The sequence below is a fragment of the Sminthopsis crassicaudata genome, chromosome 4 (genome assembly GCF_048593235.1).
Source record: "Sminthopsis crassicaudata isolate SCR6 chromosome 4, ASM4859323v1, whole genome shotgun sequence".
Taxonomy (NCBI): Eukaryota; Metazoa; Chordata; class Mammalia; order Dasyuromorphia; family Dasyuridae; genus Sminthopsis; species Sminthopsis crassicaudata.
The window spans coordinates 39730047-39748487 of NC_133620.1; the positions used below are offsets into that span (position 1 = coordinate 39730047).

At 37.2% G+C, this 18441-nt stretch overlaps 1 protein-coding gene across 1 annotated transcript in view; it reads left to right on the plus strand.

Annotated features, from left to right (window-relative positions):
• MCOLN2 (mucolipin TRP cation channel 2) overlaps positions 1-11860 on the plus strand; it is a 76877-nt gene extending 65017 nt beyond the window's left edge. Inside the window, exons 12-14 of the mRNA XM_074266357.1 lie at positions 4222-4428; positions 7274-7395; positions 10813-11860. Coding sequence (XP_074122458.1) covers positions 4222-4428; positions 7274-7395; positions 10813-10849 — 366 coding nt within the window. The 3' untranslated portion in view covers positions 10850-11860. The remainder of the gene's footprint in view (positions 1-4221; positions 4429-7273; positions 7396-10812) is intronic.
• The last annotated feature ends 6581 nt before the right edge of the window (positions 11861-18441 follow it).

An 18441-nucleotide genomic window follows, 5' to 3' on the forward strand; every position in this document is an offset into this window, starting at 1 on the left:
TAGCTGCCCACAAGGAGTTTGCATTCTCCTAGGAGAAAAAATATTCTAGGGGTTCTGGGAATGGAAACAAAAATGAAAATTGAACATGTCCATAAGGAGCTTATATTCTTCTAGGAAACACAAGTACACATATAAGTTAACATGAGATAAATAGAAAGAAATACAAAATAAAATGGGTGGGAAGTTATTTGAGCTGAACTTTTAAAGAAACTAGAAGTCAGAGTGAGAAAGAATTGTTTTCTAGGTATGGAGAAGTTTATGTGGCAGAGAAAAGTAACTAAGCTAGTTTGTCTACTTAGAGTATATAGAGTGTATTTAAAGTATGATAAGGTCAGAAAGGGAGGTTAGAGCCATATTGTGAAGGGTTTCCAGTGCTAAATTGAGCATTTTGCATTTTATCCTGGGGAGAGCTTGATACAGTGGGAAGAACTGGGGATTTCGAGTCAAGATGGAAGTTTGAAAGAGCAGTAGGGACTGACATAGCCTGCACTTGTGATTCATGAATACCACTTTAGCAGCTGTATAAGGGATGGATTGAAGGGGAAAGACTTGAAACAAGGACAGTAGATTAGCACTATTAGCCTAGGTGATAAGGTAGTGCCTGTGTACAGATGAAAGTGATTGTTTTTGACAGGTTCATGTCATCTTTAGAACTGATTCAGGAAAATTAAACTGTTTGTCCAGTGATGGGTAGAATTGGTGGTTGAATTTAGTTGATTTCTCTACTCAAAGCTTTCTGCTCCTTTTAATTAAGGCACTTTTTAGCCTTGTACCCAATCTTTAGAAAAATAAACCAAAATAAAATTGCTTGCTGGATGGACACTGTGGTTCAAGATCCCCAGGGCTGATACTGGCACCAAAATTGAGTTAAGAAAAAAGATCCTCCGTGGCTCTTTTGAACAATGAGATGATTCAAACCAGTGCCATTCGTTCAGTGATGAAGAGAGCCATCTGCATCCAGAGAGAGGACCGTAGGATTCACAACATAGCATTTTTGTTGTTGTTTGCTTGCATTTTTTTTTACTGGTTTGATTTGATTTTTCTTGTGCAGCAGGATAATTTTATAAATATGTATGCATATATTGGATTTAATATATATTCCTATCTTGTTTAACATATATTGGACTACTTGCCATTTAGGGGAAGGGGAGGGTAAAAATTAGAAGGTTTTGCAAAGGCTAATGTTGAAGAACTATCCATGCCTATGTTTTGAAAAATGAAAAAAGCTTTAATAAAAAAAGAAAGAAAAAAAGATCCTTCATCTACCCTGCATGTCTTCCTTTTCTGCCCACTGGCTGTGAGCCAGTCTGAGTCATGGAACCATAGAATATGAATATTGGAATGAACCCGAGAGGTCCAGCAGGTAGACTTGTGATAGTAACAATTGGTAATTCTGACTCAATCGTGCAAGCAGTGTCATTCATTAGCCCACTTACTTGGATTTCTCTCATTGTCCTGTAACTGGGGGTACAGTGAGAGGTGGAGGGGGCAGAATGTTAGGCTTGTGGAGGATGCCATACTCTGGCCAAGCCTTTAAGGAAACATCCTATAGATTCTAAGAAGTAGTTCTCACACTCCCAAAGCATGTCAGATAGGATCTCGTCTCCTCTCCCAACCTCTATACATTTAAAAAAAAAAGAAGAAAATCAAAATCTACTTATTATCATGAGACTTCCCTCCCCCCCCCCCCCACCCAGTACAAGGAAATTGGCTGCGGAAATTGGCTCCCACTCCCAGCTCCTTCTGCTGTCAGCGTGAGATCCCTAGGTAACAGTGCATGAAATGACAGAGAGTGGGGGCCAGTCGTTTGTAACTTATTGGGGCTTTGCTCTCCACAGCCGATAGGTGGGGTGAGCTAAGTCTTAAACACACACCGGGGATGGGAGGCTTCATGAGTATAAATCTCTTTAATGCTTTTCAATTTAACTGTGCCTTAATTAATGCGGAAGAAACAGGAGGAATGAATTTGATACCGACCTCCATTCCAACCCAATCAGTGTCCTTTTACTGCTATTTACCAGACAGGCCTAGGATGCTTGCAATTCTGGACATTCTATGAAGACTAGAATTTTCTTAAGTTTTGTAATTAGGAACACTAATTGGCTCGATGGAGTTCCAGGAAATAAACATGACTTATTGATGGAGCTGTCCAGCGATGACTGACAACTACAGAGAACTGTTTTAAATTCGCTGGCTCCAGGCCCGTGGTGGGAATGGAAATGATTTACTCTGTAAGCTCTGACCTTTTTAGTGTTAAATAAAAATTTGCACATTGTTAAATGACTTGCTTACTGGTGCATTCCCATGTGTGTGTATGTGTTTCTTTAACACTGCCCTCTGGCTCGTTAACAGAAGTCCTGGTTAGCTTGGCTGGTTGGAGTTGTTGTTAATGAGGTACATGTCTTTGGTCTGATTCCTTTGTGGGAGAATTACTTCCTCCCCTTTCATGGTGTCAGACTATCAGCCAAGCTACAAATGCTTCTGGGTGACAAGAGGGGGGATTTTGTATCCCCTGAGGCTCCTAGTCCATTGCCTAGGTTCAGTGGTACTGGATAAATATGAATCCATGAGGGATACTTTACTACAGCTCAAAGGCCAGAGACCTCTAGCTTTGTCAACAAAAGGCAGAGGTGTGATAGGATGCAAAATTTGTATAAAAAACCCTAGGATCCAGCCAATGTGTATATGTTGATGGGAGGATAGGTCAAAAAGAGATCTGCTTCTTATTTTATTAGCAGAATTCCCTTTCCATATTTCCCATTTTCTCTAGCATTGCTAGACTCCAAAGGGCTTAGAGTAGCCCTGCTTTTCAGCTATTTTACTTGGCTGTTGGATTTGAATTCTGGCTCTTTATTTAAAGATAATGTGATGATAGCAGAAGAAGAACACTGGGGTTTGAATCCAGAGAACCTGGGTTCAAGTCCTAGCTTAGAGACTGCTTATGGAACTTTGGGTAAATCATTCTGGACACCTTATTTTTATAAAATGAATGGATTAAACTAGTTGACTTCCAAGCTTCCTTCTAGCTCTAAGTCTTAATCATCTTAACACTCTGCCAAAAAAAAAAAAAAAGAAAAAAAAAATCAGTCTAAATCAATCAGTAAGTATTGAGGCTGGTTCCTGCTGGACTTTTTTTTTTTTTTTTTGAGCAAGCAAAGAAGAATGGGATGTAGATCTGACCCCAGTGGTGAGATAAAAAGTAATTTAGAAAACTGTTAATCACCATAACATGACTAAATGCAGCAAGAATGAAAGAGATGAGAATGGACTGAAGGAAGCCAGGGAATGCTTTCTTGAGGAGGTGGAGAGTAAGACCTTGAAAATGGTTAGATCTGGAAAGCCAGAGCAAAAGGCTGGGATATGGAGGAAGGGCTTTCACATTGGGAATGAGCAGGGATGTCGTAAGGAGATAGTTATGATGGAAGTACAGTCATCTGTGAATCGGAACAACAACAAAAAAAGGTCAGAAGGACACAAACAGGGCACTTTTGTTGCTACTCTTGTTAAATTTAATCTCTTATTTTTAAAAAAGTTGTAGGGAACAGAAGTTCGGGGCTTTGTGTTTAATCTTTTTTTATGTGCGCTGAAATAATGATGTTGATTAAATGTAGTTCATAATTTTTAAGAAACACGAAACTTTTAAAAATAAATTTAAGTAGGCAGTGAGTGAGTGAATGAATGAATGAATGAATTTGAGTGGGTAAATGGGGGCTAGATTATTGAAGGGCTTGAAAAGCCAAGCAGAGAAGTCTGGGTTTCTTTATTAACCATTAGAGAGTCATTGCATGTTTTTAAGTAGGGGAGGGATAACAATGAGAGCTCGGTGGTTTGGGAAGATAACTCGTTTGGACTAATAGAGTTCTGAAAGCAGAGCTAAATTATCTCACCTAATGGAACCTTGCTTTCTGAATAGCATGATCCTATTTCACTTTGTTTCTAGTGTTTTAACCCTTGGGTCCATCGATTTTCTTTCAATGATAACAACTATCTGAACAGCCAGAAAGTGCTACCAATAACATAGGAAAGGCTCCCAGCTAATATCACCAATCAGAAACAGGAACATGCATAGTTGGGTAGAAGCTCATGTGTTTTCATTGCTGGTAGATTTCTGAATTCCTAATGTTTTTTAAAAGCAAACCTGAGCTACTTTTCCTACTGTGTAAATGGACGTTGAAATTAAAACCTCTTCTTTTCTTCTTTCTCATTCCTACCCCAACTAAGTTTGAAGACCTGAGCACAGTGGCCGAATGCTTGTTTTCTCTGGTGAATGGTGATGACATGTTCGCAACCTTTGCCCAAATCCAGCAAAAGAGCATCTTGGTGTGGCTCTTCAGTCGTGTGTATTTATATTCTTTCATCAGCCTTTTTATATATATGATTCTCAGTCTCTTCATTGCACTTATTACAGACTCCTATGACACCATTAAGGTAAACTGTTATTTCATCTTAATCAATTATTCAATCTTTTGTTATCAACAAATAGTATATGTTTTCTTTTGGAAGATGTTGGGCACACTGATTAGGGAGTGGGAGCAGAGAGTTACAGAGTGAGATTTGGAGAGACCCTTAAAGCTCATTTGTTCAACCCCCTTATTTTCTACATAATGGAAGCCCCAGGGAGGTAAATTTTCAAAGCAGCAGTACTATGTAATCTCATGTTCAGATCTGAAAGGAAGCGAGATTTTCATCCCATTGCAAATACAAACTAAGATGACAACATTCCAGTATCAGTTCAGATAGGGCTGGATATATCCATATCCAGGTTACTTGTGAGCTAAATACTGGACATTAATTTGTGCAGTAATACTGTATGAGTATCTTTTGACAAATGACTAGTCAGATACTGATTTTCTTTCTCTTCACATGAAGCTTAAAGGACATCCAGAGCTACTTAGTCCTAAAGGTTTGCTTAAAATTGAGTAAGAGAAGAGGTTCCTGTTATTTAATTCCCATTGGATACATTTATAAAGGCTTGCTAAGCACCTGTGTATATATAGAGAGTGCTATGTTGGGGGAATAGGTGTGGTGAGGAGGTAGGAATAGAAAGTTCAGGTAAGACACTTAAAATTTATCATGTAACATTGTGTCTCATAGCTAATTCTGACTTGGGTGAGATAGTTTCCAGAGATTGACACACCCTGTCCAGGAACAATGCCAAAGTTTAGTTGATTATTGTTCATGGTCCTAGAGTAAGAGGAGTAGGCAATTTCCATTTGGAATAATTTGTTCAATTTTGAATACAACATTTTAGGAAGAACATTAACAGGCTAGGAACTATCCAGAAAAGTGACCACTAGGGTGGAAAACATTCTGTGCTTAGACAGAATCACAGAATTCTGAGTTTGAAGGGGATCATACCTGAAAGGAACCCCTACTACAACTTTCACAAAAAATAGTCCTCCAGCCTTTTCTTAAAAACCTTTAGTGAGGAGAGGAACCCATTGCCTGCAAAAGCAGCCATTCAACTTTTAAATAGATAATCTGCTTGGCCACAGGAGACTGAATTGGCAGCAATGGAAAGAAGTTGTGGAGGGACAAATTTTAGTTTGATCTAAAGAAAACAATTAGACCTATCAATGTTAAGTCACAAATCTAGAGTAGTAAAGATGAAATGATTCCACCCACCTCCTACCAAAGAAGTAATGGGCTGAAAATTCAAAATAATTCATATATTTTTAGAAATGGCCAATGTGGAAATTTGTTTTGCTGAACTATATATGTTTGTTATATATTTATCTATATTTCAGTTGGGGAAGTGAAGAGAGACAATAAATATATGTTAAACAAAAACTTAGAGTTGTTTTCAAATAGAATGAATTGCACCAAGAGAGACTGACTTCCCCTCCTTAGACATTTTTAAAATTAAGTGACCATTTGTCAAAAATGTAGAGAGAATTCTTACTTATTAAGGTGTGAATTGTTCTAGAGGGCCTTAGAAGCCCCTTCAAACTCAGAGATTCTGGGATTTGAGGAATAGTTAATATCTTTCAGGTTAAGATTGCGATAGCTTGAAAAATCTCAAGTGTGACATATCTCTAGCTTAATGTGTTTATAGTGATGTTGGCTCAATAGCAAATGGTATTTCTGTGAAAACTCATTTTTCAGATGATAAGGCTCAATGTTCATGGAGACCCACTTGAGATGTAATGCCATTGCCCGGGAAGAGGTTAGGAGTCCCAACCCTTCTCTTGATTAGCCTCCTTTTCACATTTGACCCATGATAACTAGAAGATAGACTTCATTGAAAAACTCTAACCAGCAATTATGTATACAAGGGGATTACTGAATCGTCATCTTCACATTAACGTCAACTACAATTTGCTTTAATAACAAGAGTGAGCACTTAAGTGGGAGATAAAAGCTATCTACTAAAATTCTAGAGAATGAATCTTTGAAGCTGAAATATTCCTAGAAGTATTCCAAGCCTAAATATTGATTCAGGTCACTCCCATGGGCTTCCATAAGGAGATTAGGGACTGGAATGGTGGAGCAGGAAGGTACACTATTGAGTGGAGCAGTCTGTGTTCATTAAGCCTTAGAAAAACTTTTGCTTTCAGGGGGCTCCATCTCTCACCTTTGCAAAAGTAGAAAAAAGTGCAGGATTTGGGGCAGATATGTAGTGGATTCCTGGGGGTGGGGAAATATTTTATATATACAACCCAAGAAAAAGGAAAGAAAAAGGAAAGACTAGATAGAAGGAAGAGATGAATGGGGAAATGAAGGAAGGAAAGAAGAAAGAAGAATGAAAAAAAAGGAGGAACAAATGGAAAGTTATCTAAATAACTGAGAGGGATTGTTGGAGAGAGGAAAGAAGGGATGAATGGACTAAAAAGGATGGAAGAAAGGAAGGGATGGATGTGTGGAAGAAAAAAAGGAGGGAGGGAGGGAAGGAAAGAAAGTAAAAGGAAAGAAAGGCAGGCAGATTAGGATTGGTCTATAAAAATTTTATTATTAGCCATCTTGATCCTAATACCTTATAGCCCTTCATACTTTATGGAGTATCCCAATATGCATATTTAATTTTAAAGAGTCATTTCTCTTTTTCTCTTGGATTTTTATTTTCATTTGTATATTGGTTTCCATGGTGGCCCTGACTTCTCTGTTCCTGTGGTGACAGATTAATTCAAGTTGAGTTAGTATCAGCTCTTGGATCTCTGATCCTAGTGTGGGAAAGAAAGCTCTGTTCTAGCCTAGGTGGCTTTGGACTGTTGACAATAGGAATGATTTCTCACTTTTCTATAAATAAGGTAACATCATTATGTTCTTTTTAAAGAAATACCAACAGAATGGCTTTCCTCAAACGGACCTTCAAGAATTCCTAAAGGAATGTGGTGGCAGCAAGGAATACGAGAAACAAGTCCCCACACCTGTGACCTTTCTCTGCTGCTGTCAAAGGTGGGTACAGCCATTTTTCCTTGATTCAAAGATGCCCTTGGGGTGTTCCCAAGAGATTTTTCTCTTGGTCTAAAGAGTTTGCTCCAAGGCTAAAGCCATGCTTGAAAAACAGTGGATTCCAGGAAATCTTTATTTCTTTTCCTTCCAGTCACATTGAAAATGACTATCTCTTATTATGAGATAGGACAGTGTGGTGTTATATAAATAATCAAGTTGAATTTATTTCAATCAAACAAATGTTTATTAAACTCCTATCACATGTTAAACATGGTGCTGGGCTATGAAATTACAAAGGCAAAAATGACACAGTTCCTGCCCTCAAATTGCTTATGTCCTGCTAGAGAGAATAAAAGTTCATAAGTAAGTAAATAAAAATATGTACACATTTAATTTTGAAGGGGGAGGGAGAGGATAGAAGTCACACTAGTTCCTGGGGAAATCGAATGTGGTGCTTCAAGAAACATAGAGGTTCCAGAAAGTAGAGCATTCCAAACATTGGGGATGGCTTTGTATAAAGGTACTAAGATGGGAAGTAAAAAGACATAGAATTTGCTATGCTGCCTTCTAAGCAAGATGACCCCAGATGTCTTTGATTCATTTGACCCAAAAGCCAAAAAAGTTTCTCTAAAACTCTAGGGCACTTTTTAATAGTGTTAACAGAGTGTTATTGGATATTTCTACTAGGAGAGTAGAGTACAAGCTCTTTGAGGTCAGAGGTTATTTAGTTTTATTTTTGTCTTTAGAGGCTAGTGGATAGAGAAGCTTGCAAGGTATTGGTCGAATTCAATTGAGTTGAATATGTATGTTTTGAAAACAAAATTAAGTACTAAAAGTGATTTCTTTGGGTTTAGGGCAAGGAATCAGGGAATTTGGATGGGGGGGAAATACATCTTTATTGTTAACTATTTCCTTTCATTATGAAATTTTTCAAAATATTATTCTGAGAAGGGCCTCATGTCATTGCTCAATCACTTTTCGGTCATGTCCAGATCCTTCATAACTCCATTTGTGAGTTTTCTAGCAAAGATACGAGATTGGTTTGCCACTTTCTTCTTCAGCATCTTTTACAGATGAGGAACTGAGGCAAATAAGGATACTTGACATGCCCAGGACCATATAACTAGTAAATAACTAAGACAGATTTGAATTCACAAAGATGAATCTTCCTGACTTCACTGTACCACCTAGATGCCCTAAGTAAAAAGGTTCATAGGATTCACCAGATTACTAATGAGGTAATGAGAAAAAGGATTAAAAACCTTGATGTAGGGACAAAAAACAGCCACAACCCCAGCTGTCTGAGCACTTAATTTGGAAGTGAGAGGAGATCTCAGAGAAGTGAGAAGCTTTAGCTAGAGGAGGAAAACTGATTTAAGAAGAGACCCCATTTAGATGTTATGTCTCCACTGACTCGTCAAAGTACTTGGCTGAAAAGGTGTCTCCTCCAAGCTGCCTTCTCAAAGTTGTGTTATATATCTGATTATTCCTACAGTACCCTGACTGTGTCCTGAAGACAGACTTAACAGAAGCAGAAGAGCTTAAAGACTATATTGAGTCTTAGTTCAGTAACTTCTTAAATGTGCTTAGAATATTGTGGTTTGCTCTTGACTAAGAACTTTTAAGTGATCATTATATGTATATGTATATCTATATCTATATATAGATATATATATATGTATTATGCCCATACATATGTATAAATTTGTATTGAATAAAAGAGGAGAGAATGGTGATACAACTGCAAAATATCTCCTTCCCCATATCAAAAGACTGAGTTCCTATTTGTTTGAGAAAAATAATCTAAACCACCCCTAGGGGGGAAAAGATAGAAAAATTGAGTTGCTGTTTCAGAGCATAGAACGTATTTCTCTGTTAATCAATTCATAGTCTGTCTTGGGATTTGAAATGAGGATATGATTGAGCATTTCCAAAGAATGCCTAGTAAATATGAAATGAGGGCTTCTGAGAAGAGTCGATTTTTAATGACATTTCATCCTCTATGAACATTTAATTGCAGCAGTGAGCTTGGATAAATGCAAATTCATTTTCTTTGATTGGCATTTGGCTCCTGAATACTGCCCTGTTTGGTGGAGGGCTTTGAGAATTGTGGGTCTGTTTGTTATTTGTTTTTTGCAAAGACAAATACATTAGAGAATGTGGAGGTATGACTCCTGAAAGATAATTGAAATGTCATTGGAGTTGGGTTGCTTGCTTAATACCACAAACTGTCCCGAGGGGCTGTAATTGTGGTATTAGAAAAGCCATATCTTTGCAAAGAACAGCTTCATCCAGGAATGTCCCCAATGCCACCCATGCTGCCACATCTAACTACCGATGGACAGATGCATGGTGGCTTCAGGATTTGTTGACATACTAGACAGGAATTAGAAAGAGAAGAGGACGTTAAATCAATAAATGGTACCTTTTGTGCACAAAATCCATTGAAATACTATGAAATAGAAGCTGGAATAAAAAGGTAGACATAAGATTGAGTCGGTGGGAGAATAAAGGAAACTGCTAAATGGGTGAATAAAGAGCAATAACTATAGGATCCCAAATCTGGCCATGTGTACAATTCAGGGCGATCTATGCATTTGGTAGGGAAAGAAAAAACACATCTTCATTTTCACTGACTTATTTAAAAAAAAATTATACATTTGAAAATGTGATTCTGAAAAGGCATCCGTAGGCTTCATTGGATGCTGAAGGAGTTCTTGACATAAATAGTTTAAGAACTTCTGATGTATAGCAATAAAATCACTTTAGACATTATCCCATCAAACACCTTCATTTTACAGATGGGATGACTGAGTTCCTAGAACTAAATGACTTGTACAAAGTCACACAAAGTAGCAGAAAGAGAATTCTGGGTCAAGATCTTTATCAGAGTTTAGCCTTTTTTTTTCTTTTTTTTTTTTTTTTGGTTGCTTTTGTTCACATTAGGAATTTGTGGTGACTTTGAGTTTTAAGTCATGGTAGGGCTTCTGGGATATTCTGTGGACATCACAACCACCTGAACTGTCTCTGTTCATGTGGCAACAGTCCATTGCAATAAATGTTTCCCAAGGAACGATAAAATATGGTTCAAATTTGAATCTTGGAAGATGTGAGTAATTACTTGACAAAGGTCATAAAATCAAAGGATTAAAAGGAATCTTTGAGGTCTTCTATTTTAGCCCATAGATAAGATTAGGTCTGTGAATTTGAACCCAGAGCTACAAAAAGGATCAAGGAAGAGATGAGCATTAACAGTGTCAAAAGTAACACATTTAGAAAGGGAAAAAAGTAAATGAAGCCTGTTTATAATGCTGAAATGTATCTCTTGCCATGTGCTCTTAATTCTCTGCAGTAAGATTTTGAACCATGCTGTTGTTCCATCTTCTCTCCTCCTACTACCTCCCCCTCTCTCTGTTACAGGCAAGAAAGTGATGACAATTTGATACTTATTAACTAAGGACCTGCTGGCCAAAGAGAATGGAATTTCAGGCTTCCTTACACCATGGAAATGAAGGGTGGGACCAGGCTATTGTTGTTGAAACAGTCCCCCACATTGCAGAGAGACAGAGTTTGGACCTGGGTTTCCATAAACAGACTGGTTTACTGAACTGCGGAGTGGGAAAGTGGAGTTGCAAATTGCTGCTGCCTGCTAGCTGAAGGACTGAAGCTACTTTTTTATGAACTTGGATCACAAAGAATAGACAACCCATCTCTCTAGGAGCTTAAGTACTTTAGGATAGAGACAACTAATTATTTTTTTTTTCAATTCATATTCTTATTTATAGGATGAAACATCTGGTGGAGAGGCGGGGGAAATAGGGAGAGGAAATAAAATAAATATTACATATTTCAAAAAGGGTAAAACGGTGGTGTTAAAACCATGTATACAGACACATGTTGTTTGTGGTGAAGACTAAGGGGAAGAAAAGTAATATTTAGATGGGAAGAAAAGTGGGATTTAGATTGGAAGATATTTTAATAATTTGCACGTCAGTCAGGTTGGTTGCTGGACTAAATTTAAAAAACCCCTACCTGAAGACCATGAAAGATATACCTGAAGACCGTGAAAGATATATTTTAAGCCATTAAAAATATGTTGTTTAAAAATATTAAAATGAATCAAAGCAATTTACTGTTATTAGAGATATTTTTGATCTGATTTTTAAAAAATGTTTTCCCTGTGTTTTTTTTTTCTACTTCAATGTTAACTTAGAAATCTTAATCTTAATGGACTAGCTCGTGTATTAGCTGGAGACTGGCTCATTTGAACCCACCTACCATTCAGGTTACTTGGTAACTGCACACTAACCTAATTGAAGGTCAGGGGGAGGAGACACGGTTGTTGCATGGACAGTTCACATTTTAATATAAACCAATTCCAGATTGAACATCATTAATATACTGTTTACTCTTCAAGTTATGATAACATGGCAGTTTGTTAAATCAATAAATATATTTTTATGACAAATCATGTTACTGATTAATATGTTTCATGTTAGGATGTCAGCATTCAAGTAAAGAGTGGAGCTGGTGGACTACTCCCTGTCTAAACCAAGGAATTTAGATGATCTTTCTCCAGTCAGATCCCAGACTTGGTGTGTGTTTGTATGTGTGTGTTTTATGATTAAGTATAAGAACTCAAGATCAGCATTAGTTAATTTGATCACAGTTCTTTCTTTTTTTTAAGCATTTGATATACTCCTGCATGCTTAGAGTTTTTCCTTCAAACACAGTAACCTTTAATCAACATTCCCTGGACCTGGGCTAGAATTTTTGCTTGAAAAAGATTAATGATGATCTCACCACTTCTATTATCCTCTGATGAGGATCTTCTTCCAAGATCTTGTATTTCTTCTGCCTCCCTCCAGTACTGTCTGTTGCTCCCAGTGGAAGAACTTAAAAGAAGAAAAATCTCCCTTCAAGGTTCTCCTGCATGTATTGTAACATTGTATTTTCATTTTTTAAAAAATCATGACAATTGTAACTTTCCCTCTGTTCCAAGTTCATTATAGAAAGCGGGGGCATGGGTTGCTTTCATAACTGCAGTTAATGAGTACATATGGGACAAACCCTTCTCCAATTCTGATTCCTTTCCCTTACTTGGAGTCTCTATTGGGGAAGATCATTTTGAAGTTTCCAAGACTCTTTCTCCTTCTCTAATGGTATAGGTACTTGGTTTGTTTCTACAATTTTTCAGGCTCCTCCCTCTCTTCTGGCTGACTTTTTTTTTATTGACAGGGTAATCACCTAGCTAGATACAGAACCCCTACTTCAGTGCCTTTTAGTGTTTCCATTCTGGAATACACTTGTAAATTTGTTGTCGCTTTTTTGAACAACATTCAGGAGAGCCAAGACAATGCCGTCTTTCACGACCAACAAATGCATCATTCTGGATATATCATAAGATCATAGATGTAGAGCTAGGAAAAAACCTTAAAGGAAATGCATTATTCTGGGAATATCATAAGATCATAGATTTAGAGCTAGGAAAAAAAAACCTTAGAGATTGTCTAATCTGCTTTGTTCATTTAACAGATGACTAAGCAAACCAAAATCCTAGAGGTTGGCAGTAAAAAGCAAAACTAAGATTGCTCTTCCTCATTTATCACATGCTTGTTGCTGGGGATACAATGACAAATATGAAAAACTGCTTGTCCTCAAGGATTTTGCATTCTCTCAAACTGTCAACCAGACCATAGAATCCTAGAGTACTTTGGTTTGAAAATTGAATTTATGAATTATGAATACCCTTTATAATATTAAAGATGGCTTTTGCTTGAAGGCCTCCAATGATGTGGAAATCATCACCTCCTCAAAAAGATTTTTCTATTTGAGGACAATCCTACTGGTTAGGAAGACTTTCTAACTCCAGCTCATTGATCCTGGGATAAACATACCTTCATTTCAGGTAGAATTACCTTTCCTATCACCAAAGAAAACTGAGAAGGATCAAGAACCAGGAGAGAACCCATTCATAGGACTAAAGAAAGAAGGATATCAAAGAACAGATAGAAAGTAACTTTCAAAAGCTATAAACATGTTTTCAAAGAGGATAAGGATTGAGATTTTGTAGTAGATGGATAACCCATTGGTAACCTCTTTCAGCAGAATAGTAGTGTCATGCCAAATTATAGGACGTTGAGGCAGGGGGAGAAAATTAGGAGTAGAGGCAGCATGTGAGAATCATCTCTTGGTGAAAAGAATGATAGATAGGATATTCTCAGAGTTTGAGATGACTACAGGGTCAAACAAAAGTCTTGTAAGTCTTGGCAGAAGGGATGTTTATACATAGTAGGAAAGGAGCCAATAGATGGAATGAGATTGAGAGATTGGACAGGGAATGCTGGATAGTCAAGCTCCTCAAATTTCAGGTGAAGATCAGATCAAGGGAAGGAGATTTAAGAGTTGGCCCTAGCAGTGGATAGAGTACTAGCCATGAAGTCAGGAGGACCTGCGTTCAAATCTGACTTCAGACACTTAACACTTCTTAGCTGTGTGAGCCCTGGGCAAGTCACTTAACCCCAACTGACTCAGAAAAAAAAAAAAAAAAAGAGTTGGCTCTAGTAAAGACAAAAGCCATCTCATCCTCTGAGATTAGAACAAAGTAGGGGGAACGGATAATGAAGTAGAGGCTTTGAGAGATAATATAAGAGCAACTCATAATGTCAATTTTTTCAGTCAAGGAGAAGGGTAGATTATCTGTGAGAAAGGGAGCCAACAGTAGCGTGAGGAATTGGAAGAGATAGCATTTCTCTCTACTGGTCTAATAACAACTTCAAAGAAGAAATTAGTTCAATCTGGTATGAGATGTTCTTAATGAACTCATGTTGACTTACAGTTACCATCTTGACATGCTTGTTACTATGCTTGCCAATCCTTCCTTTAGTAATTTGGACCCAGATTTTTCTAGGAGTCAATGTCAAGTTCACATGAAGGAATGGCCTCCTTGCCTCTTTTTAAAAGTTAGCAGAAACTTTATTATCTCTAGTAGTATAGTTACTTTGCCATTTTCCATGATTACTAGAGAAATGCAAACTCTGTGTCCTAGAATGTGATTCATGATTCATCAGGCACAGAGGACTGAAACTCAAGGGGGGTAGAGGTTGCTATTCTCTTACCATTTCCTCATTTATTTTGAGTATTCTTCAGTCAATTCAATTTAATAAACATTAAACAACTACTGTGTGCCATGCACAGTGTTAATAAGTGTTGAGGATATTAAAAAGAGACAAAAGACAGTCCCTGCCCTTCAATCAAATGAGGGAAATAACTTTCAAATGTCTATCTATCTATTAAAAAAGTTATATCCAAGATAAATAGGAAATAATTAAAAGCGAAGACACAAAGTAAGGAGAATTAGGGAAGGCTTCTTGTAGAAAATGAGATTTTAGTTGGACTTAAAGGAAGTCAGGAAGGTCAGAAAATAATTTCTTTGATTGAGAAATATCTCAATTGATATAACTATGAACTTAATCACTATGGATACTCCCATCAGTAGTATAAATTATAATATTAAATAACAACAACAATAATAATGGCTGGCATTTATAAGATTCTTTAAGGTTTGAAAAGTCCTTTCATATATGTTATCCCATTTGAATTTAATAACAGTCTGTGAGAAAGGTATTTATGTATCATCACTCCCATTCAAGGGGTGAGGAAATTGAGTGTGAGAGAAATTAAGTGTCTTGCCTATCTGGGGTCACATAATTAATAAGCATCAGAAGTGAAATTAATCTCTGAATCTTTTTGACTTCAAGTAGAACTTAACCCAACCATGCCTTCTTTTACTGGGGATATTATCATCCAAAGTGTACCCGATTGCTGGAGACCTTCTGTATATTAAAAAAAAATTTTTTTACAGGTTTTGAGTTATGCGTTGGTCGTACCTTGTCCTTGCTATAGGATTGGCCCACTTTCTTTTCTATTCATGCATCTTTTGCACACGGTCTTCTGTCCCATCCATAACTTATGAGTTAGCATTAGTAATATACCGCAGCCTACTTATGCCCGCCATTTGTCTTTCCATCTATGGAATTGATTCTTTGGAGATTGTGTACTGCATACCAAATGACACTATTTGCAGCCATATAACATCACTAGAATAATATGGGTATTAAAAAGATTGCTGTTTTTTTTTCAGGGAGCAGTTTGGCTTTGTTAAAAGCTTTTTCAATTTCTCAAATGCAACCTAGTCCATTGTCTTTTTCCAATACCATTCTAAACCCACATATTGTCTATATGCAGTGTTTATTTAATTAAGTGTCAGTTTGGGCAAGACATTCCATGTACTTGGGCATCAATTTACTAACTTCTGAAGCAAAGAGGTTGGGTTAGATGACATTTCAAGTTCCCTTCTGGTTCTAGAACTATGCTTTTATAACCTATTCGAAATTTAAATACTACTGGACAAGTTTGATGTGTTCTGCATAAAACTATATGAAATGCCTGTCTGGACAACAGGAATATTTCTAATCGACTTAGTTTTTGCAGTGTAGATGGTTAGGTCAGTCAGTCAACAAAAGTTATTAAGTGCTAGGTGCTATATTAACTGATGAGAAGAGAAGGAAAGGTAAAAAGACAGTTTGTGCTCTCAAGAAACTCACAGTCTAGGGGAGATTACAGTTAAACAACCATGTTCAAATAAATCATATACAATGTTATGGCTCTTATTTTGCAGTTTTTTTAGTATCCCAGGACTTGAAGCATGACATCATAAAATGCTAATTTATTAAAGCTCCTATAATTCAAAGAAGTCAATTCTGAAAAGGACAATCCTTTTTTTAGGACTTTCCAGAACAGTGAATGTAGCATATAAAGAATAAACAAAAAAAAAAATAAACTTTATATTTAACATATAAAGAATAGGGTGCAATATTCAGTAAGAGCATAGAAATCTATCTTATCCTGCAGAAAAATAGGAGAGGAATGGGATATGGGAAGGGGAGAGGGTGATAAAAAGAAAGGGCATATTGGGGAGGGAGTGGTCAATAGCAAAACACTTTTGAGGAGGGACAGGGTGAAAGGAGAGAGAATAAATGGGGGAAATGGTAGTAGCAATAATAATTGTAAAAAAAAATTAAACCAAGTTTCTCTGATGGAATATTGTTCTTTGGGAAATGATGAGCAGGATGCTCTCAAGGAAAAAAAAAATTGACCTGGAAAATCCTCCATCAACAAAGTGAAACATACTGTATATAAAGTAATAACAATGTTCTGGGGTGACCAACTATAAATGACTTATTCTAAGTAGTACAATCATCCACATCTACCCTGAAGAACTTATGATGAAAAATCCTATCTATACTCAGAGAAGGAACTGATTGTATCTGAATACAGATTAAAGCATTCTCTATTTCTCTCTCTTTCACTGTCTTTATTATTAACTTAATTTTCTTAACAGTTTTTATTTTTATTATGGTGGGAGATCTATGTTTTCTTTCACAATTTGACTTTTATGGTAATGTTTTACATTACATTACTACACATGTAGTATCTTAATTGTGGATGGAAAAAGAAGGAACCTAAAACTCAAAAATCTTAAAAACAAAAATCTTTTTTTTTAATTGTTTTGAATATACTTGAGGAAAATATTAAATAAGTAAGTAAATAAATAAGTAATAGGGTGTGTTTTGACAAGAATGGGGCAGACATAGAAGGTACTTGAGAGGACAGCTCATCCAACATGCCCTTACTCCTACCTGTTACCTTGGAATATCCAACCATCCCTTCAGCCTTCTTAACCTGGAACATCCCTCTGGAAATGTATACTTTGTTCTCCCAATGGTGAGAATGTCTGTCCCTTCCTTCCTTCCTTCCTTCCTTCCTTCCTTCCTTCCTTCCTTCCTTCCTTCCTTCCTTCCTTCCTTCCTTCCTTCCTTCCTTCCTTCCTTCCTTCCTTCCTTCCTTCCTTCCTTCCTTCCTTCCTTCCTTCCTTCCTTCCTTCCTTCCTTCCTTCCTTCCTTCCTTCCTTCCTTCCTTCCTTCCTTCCTTCCTTCCTTCCTTCCTTCCTTCCTTCCTTCCTTCCTTCCTTCCTTCCTTCCTTCCTTCCTTCCTTCCTTCCTTCCTTCCTTCCTTCCTTCCTTCCTTCCTTCCTTCCTTCCTTCCTTCCTTCCTTCCTTCCTTCCTTCCTTCCTTCCTTCCTTCCTTCCTTCCTTCCTTCCTTCCTTCCTTCCTTCCCTTCTTTCCTTGTCACTTAATAACTCAGTCAATTATGATCTTGGTGCTTCAGATAGAAAGACGCAAAATGAAACAATACTTGCCCTTAATGTCTCTGCATTCTATTGGGAGGGAGGAGAGAACATACACATGTAGGCATAGACAAGTTAAGCATAAGGTTACTTTTTAGGGGAAGAATTGGCATCAGGGAGTTTTTCATGTAGGTTGTCCTTGGGCTGAGCTTCGAAAGAACCTTGAGATTTTAAGAGAGAAAAGTGCATTTATAGGCAGGGGTCAGGGAGGACTGCCTCCTAATCCATCACTCTCCAATTCAAATTCCCACCATCAATGAAACTAATCAAAGCAGATTCAAAACCCACCTTGCTTTATAACTGCTGCTTTCCCTTAAGTAATTTTCTATCCTTGGAGGACAGTGAAACCTTCTTCCAGTCCCCTAGGCAGGATTGACTCTAAAGCTGTGTAGAAAGAAAAGTTTTCCCAAAGAGAATAAAACGGATTTATCTAATTTCCATCTAAAGTTCCTTCCTTGACAATTAAAATGGTTTAGGATGTGAGCTCTTGATAAACGCTAAACGTAGATTACCGGTGGTCCTGTTAGGCTAAATTCTGTATCCCCTCTAAGGCTACTCAGTGACACATTTACTGATGGAAGGATATGCATTTGCTCTAACCAGCCACTTTCATACTGAAGGATATTTTGAACATACTGTGCCTCAGAGAAAATTGACTGTGAGTTGCCGATGAATAAAATTGAAAAGCAAATGCACTGAAATTATTAGGAAAAACGATAAACCAAATAGGAGGTGGCAGATACCATTTTACATAGACGGTCAAAACAACTGTTGCCGTAAATTACAGACCACTAAAAGG